Source organism: Tupaia chinensis, unplaced genomic scaffold, assembly GCF_000334495.1.
Source record: "Tupaia chinensis unplaced genomic scaffold, TupChi_1.0 Scaffold000035_1, whole genome shotgun sequence".
NCBI classification, from domain to species: Eukaryota; Metazoa; Chordata; class Mammalia; order Scandentia; family Tupaiidae; genus Tupaia; species Tupaia belangeri.
In genome coordinates, this window is record NW_006159465.1 from 241,782 (window position 1) to 251,556 (window position 9,775).

General features: G+C 49.9%; 2 gene segments (V, D, J or C); both read left to right on the forward strand.

Annotated features, from left to right (window-relative positions):
* Nucleotides 1-343: 343 nt before the first annotated feature.
* On the forward strand, nucleotides 344-4,495 carry LOC102501446 (immunoglobulin lambda variable 3-19-like). The segment is given in 3 exon segments: nucleotides 344-412; nucleotides 558-883; nucleotides 4,364-4,495. Coding segments are annotated over 3 exon segments (504 nt in total).
* A 3,323-nt stretch (nucleotides 4,496-7,818) lies between these two features.
* LOC102497722 (immunoglobulin lambda variable 3-19-like) lies at nucleotides 7,819-8,283 on the forward strand. The segment is given in 2 exon segments: nucleotides 7,819-7,864; nucleotides 8,009-8,283. Coding segments are annotated over 2 exon segments (321 nt in total).
* The last annotated feature ends 1,492 nt before the right edge of the window (nucleotides 8,284-9,775 follow it).

Below are 9,775 nucleotides of genomic sequence, written 5' to 3' on the forward strand. Positions count from 1 at the left end.
CATGACCCCTGACCTAGTAGTACCAGCCAAAGCTTGCCCAGCACACCCCAAGTATAGTGCCAGCACTGGAGAGGGGAATGGAGGGGTCTTGGTCAGTCCAGAGTAGGGGCCCAGGCCCCAGCCCAAGGTGTGTGAGTGTGCGTATGTGTATTGGGGCAGCACTTGCCCCTCCACACCAGAGAGAGTCTGAGAACTTGGCCATAGGCCTTGGGGACAGGCCCTGGAAGCCCCACCCTTCTCTGTCACATCCAGCCATAGAAGGAAGGAGGACATTTGCATGAGGAGTTCCCCTCCCTCAGGATAAGAGAGGCCTGGGGACCCTCCCCAGCTGTGGGCTCAGAGGTAGAGCTCTGGGGTGTCTCCATCATGGCCTGGACCCCTCTCCTGCTCCCCCTCCTCACTCTCTGCACAGGTGCTGTCCCCAGGGCTCAGCACCACACAACTAGGGACCAGCCTGGTCTGACCTTTGGCTCAGCACAGAGGGTGCTGCAGGGTGTGGGGCCCTCTGACTATTAGACCCTCAGCCTCAGGCTCACCTCTCCTGTCCTCTCTTGCAGCCTCTGTGGATACTTCTGTGCTGACTCAGCCCTCTGCCCTGTCTGTGGCCCTTGGAGAGACAGTCAGCATCACCTGCCAGGGAGGAGACTTTGAAAACAGTTATGCTCACTGGTACCAGCAGAAGCCAGGCCAGCGCCCTTCACTGTTCATCTATGAGGATAGTAACCGGGAATCAGGGGTCCCTGACCGATTCTCTGGCTCCAACTCAGGTGGAACGGCCACCCTGACCATCACTAAGGCCCTGGCTGAGGACGAGGCTGACTACTATTGTCTGTCATGGGATGATGATAATTATACACCCACAGTGACACAGGCAGATGGGGAAGTAAGGCACAAACCCCCTCCCTGTCTGAGTCATACTCTCCCTCCAGCCTCAGAAGATCAAGAGACACAGCCAGCAGCAGGCAGGCCCAGGTCTCCCAGTTGCAGCCCCAGGGCACCCTCTCCATCTGGTCCCCCATGTGGGCTGTGCAGAGGGAAGGTCATGTAGGGCTCACACAGTTAGGTTGTCCTGGTGATCCAGGGGCTGCTGAGTAAGATGGGGGACAGGACGTGAGTGCAAGGACAGACACAAGGATATATCCTTCCCTTGCTGGTGCTCCCTGGCTCCCACCTGGTGCAGATCTCCAACCTTGATTCAGACACCCAAGACTGGCCAACTCTGCTAAGCTCCTGAGTCTCAGGTTCCCACGGCATCATGGGTTCTGAACAGAGCAAATCTAGGCCCTGTGGGATCTCCCCAGACCCCACTTCAGGACTGACTCTCCCTCCCAGCACTGCAGGGAGCTCTGGCAGCTTAGTGTTCCCCTCCCAGGAAGGTGCTGATGTTCCAGAAACCTATTTCCCACAGTTCCTGTCCATCCCCAAGGGGTTTGTTTGATGACAGCCAGAGGCCAAGATCCCAGGCCCTGCCTCAACACAGGGTCAGTTCAGAGCTTCCTGGAGGGAAGCCAGAGGCCCCCGTTGTACCTTCCCTGAGGGTCAGCATGCCTTCCTACCCCACGGTACCTCCCACCTTTATCCTAACAAGCCTGAGGCTGTAGGTCTTCATGGATAGTCAGCTTTGGGGAAGCCCTCTTGGAGCCAGCTGTCCCAATCATGGGTGTCAGGACTTGCAGAACTCAGCTGTGCACCAAAAAACAAAACTAGTTTAACTCATAATTTCATACTGTCAATGTCCCAATGTCCTGTAATGTAGTTTTGATCTTTGCATTTTAATGGGATGTTAAAAGAGCCTCACATCCTCGCAGCTCTGGGTTCTGAGAGAGCAGAGTCGGATCTAGGCTGAGGTGAATCTTGGGAAAGAGGAGTTGTGATCCCAGCTGCATCGAGAGCCGCAGACAGGCCCCTGGGGGTGTGAGCTGCACAGGCACGCCCTCCTCTTCCACCTCCACGTCTGCTCAGATCTCTCTCTTCACCCCAGAACAGATAGAATTGGGAGTGACTCTGTGAGCGTCAGCTCAACCTGTCACAGTGGACCCTGAAGCAGCCACCACAGTTGTCTTCAATGTGTGAACCGTTCACACGTCCCTAAGCCACACCATCTCCAAATTAAAAAAGAAGAAGAAGAAAAAGGAACAAAGAGGCAGCAGGCAGTGGGGCAGTGGGAATGCAACTGGGACCCATAGGAAAGGGCCTGGGTTAGCGTCCCAGCACCTCTTAGAGAATGCTGTGTGACAGTGTGTGTGTGTGTGTCCATGCTCCAGGGTGGCTGAGACGGATGTGGACTGTGGTGTGAAGACTTTGTTGGAGGTGCCTTCCTGTCTCTCTGTCTCTCTCTCTGTAACATGAGAAAAACACAAAAACTATACGAATTTTTCAAAAGGGACCAGCAGTATTTAAGACACTGGACTCCCACATGATCGACTGCAGTTCAAGTGCCGGGCCTGGTGGCTTGAAAACGACAATGGATGTGTGGGTGTGCTTGCCCAAAATCCGAGAAGGAAAATGGAGAAGAAGGGATTGGAGTGTGGCCGTATCATTGGGTGGGTAATTTCTCACCTTCTCTCTGTCTGTCTCTATCTGGCAAGTATACACACTCTAAGGCAAAACAAATTTTTAAAATTCTAAAAAAAGTTAACTGTAAAATATCCACAATTTCAGGAACCAGCAGTTAGTGTAATGGCTATGTCGCTGCACTCCCACGTAGTCGACCGCGGTTCACGTCCCGGGCCTGGTGACTTAAACTCACGCCGGGCGCGTGTGCGTGCGTGCCCAAGATCCCGAGAGGAGAGTGGAGGAAAAGGGATTGTGGCATGGCCATTCCCCCTGGGGGGTGATTTCTCGCTTTCTATCACTCTGTCTCTCTCTGTCTGTCTGGAGAGCGCACGCACCCTATAGCAAAAACCTCTCCAAAAAGAAAAAAAGTATATAGATATACACAATTTCATATCAACTACTGCAAAAATGATCTTATTTGACTTTATATAAATATAACATCATTTAAACTAAATCGACCTGTTTGCTTATTTAAAGTTCACTTACTTCCTTACAAAGGATAGTCAGGCCCAATGTTATCAGTAACCGAGTAGAGAGAAAGTAATTACCATCATAATCTATATATTTTTTATTCCATTATATGAATATTATACTCAGTTTACTTATTTCCAGTGTGTGCAATTTTTTTTTATTTTGATGAAATCAACCGAACATAAATTTGACCATTTTCATCATTTTTAAGTGTGTAGATCAGCAGTAGCAAGTGCATTCAAAATGTTGTTCCACCATCACCTCTAGGCAACCCCGGCTTTTCATCACCCCAAATAGAAACTCTGTATCTATCAAGTAGTAACTTCAAGGAATTTGAATCTTAGGAGCAAAACAAGGGGGTTGTGGCCAGTAGAATGTGTCAGGAATAATCCCCGGGGTGGTGTGTGTGCAATTCATTTGGAAAACTCAGGCCTAGAAGGTCCCTCAGTGGCCGAGACCAGGTTACAAGTGGGGCAGGGGAGGGGGGCAGTAAAGGACAGGGTTCTTTATCCAGGAACCAGAGGTTGTGGGCTTTGCTCCAGGCTGGTTGTTCTCAAAGAAAGGAGCATTCCCAGCAGAATGGTGCCCTCAAAGACAGTTTTCCCTTCTGCATGACTGGTGATTCCACCTAAGCCCACAAGTTCACTTTAGGGGACTGGTCTCTAATATAATTGAATGGATCCTGGAAGGTGGAAATGCAATCCTCCTACTTGCAATTTCTGACCAGAGGTGAGCTCTGCTGGAAAAGGGCAATCTGCTGCAGGTGCACAGGCCGCCCCATTGATGCAGACACTGAGCCCTCCCCACCCTCTCAGAGAGCAGGGCAGAGACAGTGCGCATTCACATGGAGTGGAGAACAGTACACGTTCACATGTTGTCCCTTCAGCATCATGAAAGCTCCATTCACAGTCACAGTATAGACCTGGGGCCTGGACCATGTGGACATGAGGGGAAATCCCGGGCTCTACTGTGTCATGGTCCTGGATCAGGGAGGAAGGTGATGGTGTATGAGAAGCTTTGCTGAGGCTCTTTCTCTAATCCTGGATCAGGGAGGAAGGAGATGGTGTATGACAAGCTTTGCTGAGGCACTTTCTTTCCAGAGAGTAGGAAAACACCATCAGGCATTTCAGTCCTCCATATTAGCCAAAATTTCCAGAATTTAGTTGTGAAGTGAGCACAGAACTGTGGGGTGCTCCATGTCCTGAGGTCAGGCAGGCCCAGCAGGGATCCCTGAGAGGTGGAGGTGGTGCGTCTAACATGGAGCAGGGGCAGGGCCTGGGGCTCCGGAACCTGCACAAGCAGAGGCCACAGCCCTGTCCCCATCTCTCTACACCAGCTCCTCCCCAGAGGTCACACAGATATCCTAAAAGTGGAGACTGGATCTGGAGCACTGGTTACACCAACGCCCTCGGACCTGAATGTGCACAGGTCTGCTGTCTACAAGGTGACACTCTCCCTGATGTCGTAGAGTGTCCCCTGGAGCTGTTATGTTTGTGAATAGTCAGAATCTCAAGTTCCCACTGTCATCGTTGGGCGAGGACAGACTGGAGACAGAATGTCTCATCATATATTAGTTGGAGTCTGAAACTTGCAAAAATTTTTGCAAAAAGTTTTGAGTCAAGACAATGTTCCCTGCCCACAGTAGGACCCTGTTGAGCACAGTAGATGTCTGGTGTGCTGTGTGGTAGGGCTCTGAGGGCAGTGCACCCCAGAACCATGTTTTTGGAGCTCAGCTGACCTCAAGCACCGTGTCCTATAGAACCACTGACACTGTGGAGTCTGTTTCAGAATCTCTTGAAAGAAAGGACCTTCATAATCGTTGGTCCAGATTTGTACAGAGGGGCAGAGGGGAGCTGAGAACGGCCCACCCTACTCACGGACCTGAGTGGATGAGGTCTCTGGATGAATCAGAGGTAGCAGTCCCCTGCCTTTCTGAAGGTGGAGTTTCCAGCCCTGCTCTCCGCTGCTCACGCCAGCACATCTGTGTTCAACGGAGGTACATAAATGATGTGAATTCGAAGTGAGCTGCATCGAGACAGTCTCCTATGTGCTCTCATCTTCCCCCAATTCCATCCCAGGCCCTTCTATTCTGACTGCATGAGTTTGTCATCTGCAAACCTGTCTGTAACATGTTATTAGTGATTTCTGCATGTGCAGACAGTCCATAAAACAGTCCCTTTGGAGACATTTCTGACACATGAACATGTCTACACAGCCATGACAGCTAGTGTCAGAGTTTATGGATTGAAATGAAAATTATTACCTTGAAAAACCACGGACCAAAATTGGATCCTGACCCGTGTCCTGCTGCCTCACTGCGATGAGGATGGCTCAGGGAGTCCCAGGTCACAGGGTCCCTCCCTGGGGACCAACACCAAAAAGTGATGACCTCTCCTGCCCTTTGATCACAACCTGGGACTGCCCGTCCAGCACAACAGAACCCACGTTCTCCCCAAGGGCACCTGGATCCTCCTCCAGGGTGGACCTTCCTGCAGGCATTGGGAGAAACCCCTGCATTGAAAAGATGGAAATATTGAGACGAATATGATTCAAACAGAAAAGAACGAGATTAGGATTTGGTAGAATAACAATTCCCTAGAATGCGCAAATCTGAAAAAATGTGAAAACATACTCCTAAATAACAAGGGCATCAGTGAAAAGACCAAAGGGAGATTGGAAAGTACTTGTAGAAGAATGAAAATAGAACGCGGCAGGTCGGCGCTCACGGGATTCTGCTGACCTGGCTCAGAGGGCAGATTATTACAGATGGGCATGCATTTGTGATTACACAAACGCATCGATATTTAATTATTATTGTATCATAAATTATTATTTACCCTCGTTTGGCAGAAAAGGACTTTGAAAATATCTGGTCAGGATATCAACCTCAGAGGAGGCTAACCAGGCCTCTGACGTTCCCAGGGTCCCCACTGACTCACCCTCCCGTGTTACCTGCCCTAGAGGGAATAGAGGATTGGTCCCCACCTCTGTACACAAGACCCAGGACAGAGCCCCAGGACACAGAAGAGAGGCTGTGACAATAGGGCCTAGGAGTCTGGGAGGGAGGAGGAGCAGGGGTCAGGAAGGGCAGGGAGGCTGAGGGCAGCTCTGAGCTGAGTCCCCTGGGCTCCTCCCACTACTTTCTGGGACTGTGGGGAAATCATGTCACCTCCCATGATGGCCTTTGGACATAGACAGGAGGAGAGATGGTGCCTGAAGCTCAGGGCTGCTGGGGTTACTGGGAAGGTCTGGCTGAGGCGGTTCCTGTAAAGCACTCAGCAAACTGCCCAGATTGTGTGGGCGGGACTGAAGCAGTCCTGGTGCAGGAAGTAGTGACACATGTAGGTGAGGTGAGTCCTGTGGACACCAGGGGGCACTGTGGGCCTTGGTTTTGACACCTTGATACCCTATGGGGGAGCTCAGTGTGAAGCCCATGACTGAGGCTTCCTCTGAGGCCTTTCTGTGGGTGAAATCCACTTTCCACTGGATACCACCTGGCCCTTCCTCTGACATTTGGATTAAGCAGAGGGGTCTGACTGTGGTTTCAATTCTGAATTGTGTGGGAGCAGATTACAAGTGCTCTTTAGCTCTTTCCTCATAAACAGACCACGAGAAAGCTCACTGTGGAAGATGGAGGACGTGGCAATTTCATTAATTAACGTCAATTTGGTGTACGTCTATGAAACATTGCCTTCTACGTTTTAGAAAAATATAACTTTTACAGATCAGATTTTAAATTTTAGGAGTGTTAACCTGAACTCCTCTGGTCTAAAACGGCTGCTGTCCTTCCACACCTGGGTTCCTGTGGAGAAGCCGAAATTGCACGTTAGGCTGTTTTCCTGAGCAGGTGCTAAGTCACAGTCCATCCTAGTAGCCACAGCTCAGTCAACCACAGGAAGCCTCGCTCTTAGGCTGGTCTTGCAGCCTACCCTCCAGCTGTAGCCAGTGATTCCTCTAGCTCACTCCCTCACTTACGATTTTTGTACACTTCCCCTTTCACCCACCCATCACTTTCCTGTTCCGCCCACTTATAGCCCTTGTAAACCAATCGGCCAGCCGTAGTCTCTCAGAAGTGATCTTCCAGGAGGCTGCCCAATTTCAATCACCCGTCCTTTGTTTAACTAAGCTCTATTCAATGTTGCTTTGCCTAAATTTGGTTTTACCATGAGTTTGAATTTATCAGTCCTCCATTTTGTAATTCATTCTTTCAGAGTCAAGTAGAAGAATCTATCCAAGCCCTGAATAGATATTCTGTTCTTCTTTAATTTTTGAAACATAATACATTTTCCTCCCAGGCATGTGGGCATTTCCTCTGTGTCGACTCTGGAATTTTGGACTCCCCTGCCTCAGCATGACCCTTCACCCCACCAGCTCCTGCCCAGACTCTGTCCGGCCCACTTCAGGCACAGTCTCAGTACTGGAATGGGGACTGAGGGGGTCTTGTCCAGTCTAGAGAAGAAGACTATTACTCTGAGATGTATGTGTGAATCTATGTGTGTGTGTGTGTGTGCATGTGTGAATGTGTGTGTGTGGAGTGTGTTTGTGTGTGCTGAGGCAGAACTTTTTCCTTCCACAACAAAGAGCATCTGAGCTCCTGGGCACAGGCCTTGGGAACAGACCCATGGACACCCTCCTGGAAGCCCAGCCCTTCTCTGCTCAGCAGGGAGCCACCCCCAGCCACAGAAGGAAGGAGGACATTTGCATGAGGAGCCCCTCTCCCTCAGGATAAGAAAGGCCTGGAGGCCCTCCCCAGCTGTGGGCTCAGAGGCAGAGCTCTGGGGTGTCTCCACCATGGCCTGGACCTCTCTCCTGCTCCCCCTCCTCACTCTCTGCACAGGTGCTGCTCCCAGGGCTCAGCCCCACACAACCAGGGACCAGCCTGGCCTGACCTTCAGCTCAGCACAAGGGGTGCTGCAGGGTGTGGACCCTCTGGGAAGGAGACCCTCAGCCTCAGGCTCACCTCTCCTGTCCTCTCTTGCAGGTTCTATGGCGCCCTTTGTGCTGACTCAGCTAACCTTGGTGTCTGTGGCCCTGGGACAGACAGCCAGGATCACCTGTCAGGGAAGCGGCTTAAGAGAGAGTTACGCTAACTGGTACCAGCAGAAGCCAGGCCAGGGCCCTTGTCTGCTCATCTCTGAGGAGAACAACCGTGCCTCAGGGGTCCCTGACCGATTCTCAAGCTCTAGCTCAGGTGAAAGGGCCACGCTGACCATCACTGGGGCCCAGGCTGAGGATGAGGCTGACTATTACTGTTAGTCACTGGAACGCATCAATTGCCATCTCACAGTGACACAGTAGATGGGGAAGCGAGACCCAAACCCCCTTCTCTGTCCGGGTGCCACACTTCCTGCAGCTCTGTGAGTTGAGGAGATACAGCCAGGAGTGCACTGGCCCAGGTCCTCCATGTCTGGGTCCCCCAGGCTGCCCCTCCCTGGCCCTGGCCCTCCAGACATGCTCTGCAGAAGTGTCAGGGTTGACTGAAGGCTGGCAGGGTCTGACCCTGCTGGAGATTTGGGGATGCTGTGTAAGATAGGCACAGAGGACCTGAGTGCAAGGGCAGACACCAGGAAACACCATCCGTCATGCTCCCTGCATTTCCATGGAGTGCTGACTGAGTCGTTTCCTGGTGGCTCCCAGGAACTTCTGATGAATGAATGAAGAACCAGAACACTGGGTTGGAGTGCTTCTGAGTTCCCAAATTCCTTGTGTAAATCAGAGGCGAGGAGACAAACAACGTTCATGCCTTTCTGGGATAGGCATCTGGAATATGTGATTGCCATTTATTCCTGTACCATGAACAGGAAATATCCATAAGTCCCATCCGCTCTCCCCTTTCTACTGAATGAGAAAACTCCAGAGAGGTCACTTGTCTAAGGACACACTGGCAGGTTGCGAGGGCTGTAATTTTTCATATATGTACTTACTGTAATTTATGATTTACATCTATTCATCTTTGTAAGGTACAGGATGGTGGTTAGAAGTATGTTTATGATGTGTAATAAAGAAATCAAGGCAATAAACATATTTATCAAAATCAACAGTTAACACTAAATTATGTTGTGAACATTCGAAACCCTCTCCACTGGTCATTCTAGAAGTATGTACTACATTTTCTTTGATGTCCTTTACTTTAAAATACAATTTTAAAGAAAAGCAAATTGATTAAAAATTGGACAACAGAGAGGGGCTGGCAGGTGGTTTGGCTGGTTAAGGTGCTAGACTCCCACATGGCTAACTGTGGTTCAATTCCCAGAGCTGGAGGCTTGCTTTCTCACTCCTCCCCCACCCTGCCTGTGTGTGTCTCTCTGTCCCTCTGTCTAGTGAGCACATGTGCCGTATAGTAAATTAAGAATAGTAATAATGAATAAAACTAAATTAAATAATTCTTTTAAAAAATAGAACACCAAAAATCTTAGAACTTAATGAGGATAGGTTTTTAAACAAAGTTAATCTAAGCATAGCCAATGAGAGTAGCACTTGTACTTTCCTAGAGGACTGTGGAAGATAGAAGGTTCCAGTCTGTGGGGCCAGCATGTGGTACGGTGGTTAATTTGCTGGACTTCCTCATGGCTGTCCACAGTTCAAGCTCCAGACCAGGTGGCTTGGTTTCTTGTTTTTTCTCTCTCTGTTCCTCTCTCTCTGTCTGTTTCTCTCTGGTGAGTGCACATGTCCTATAGCAAAATCAAAATAATATCAAATTAAATTAAATGAATAATAATAAAAATATAAAACCCAGAGTTTATATTTT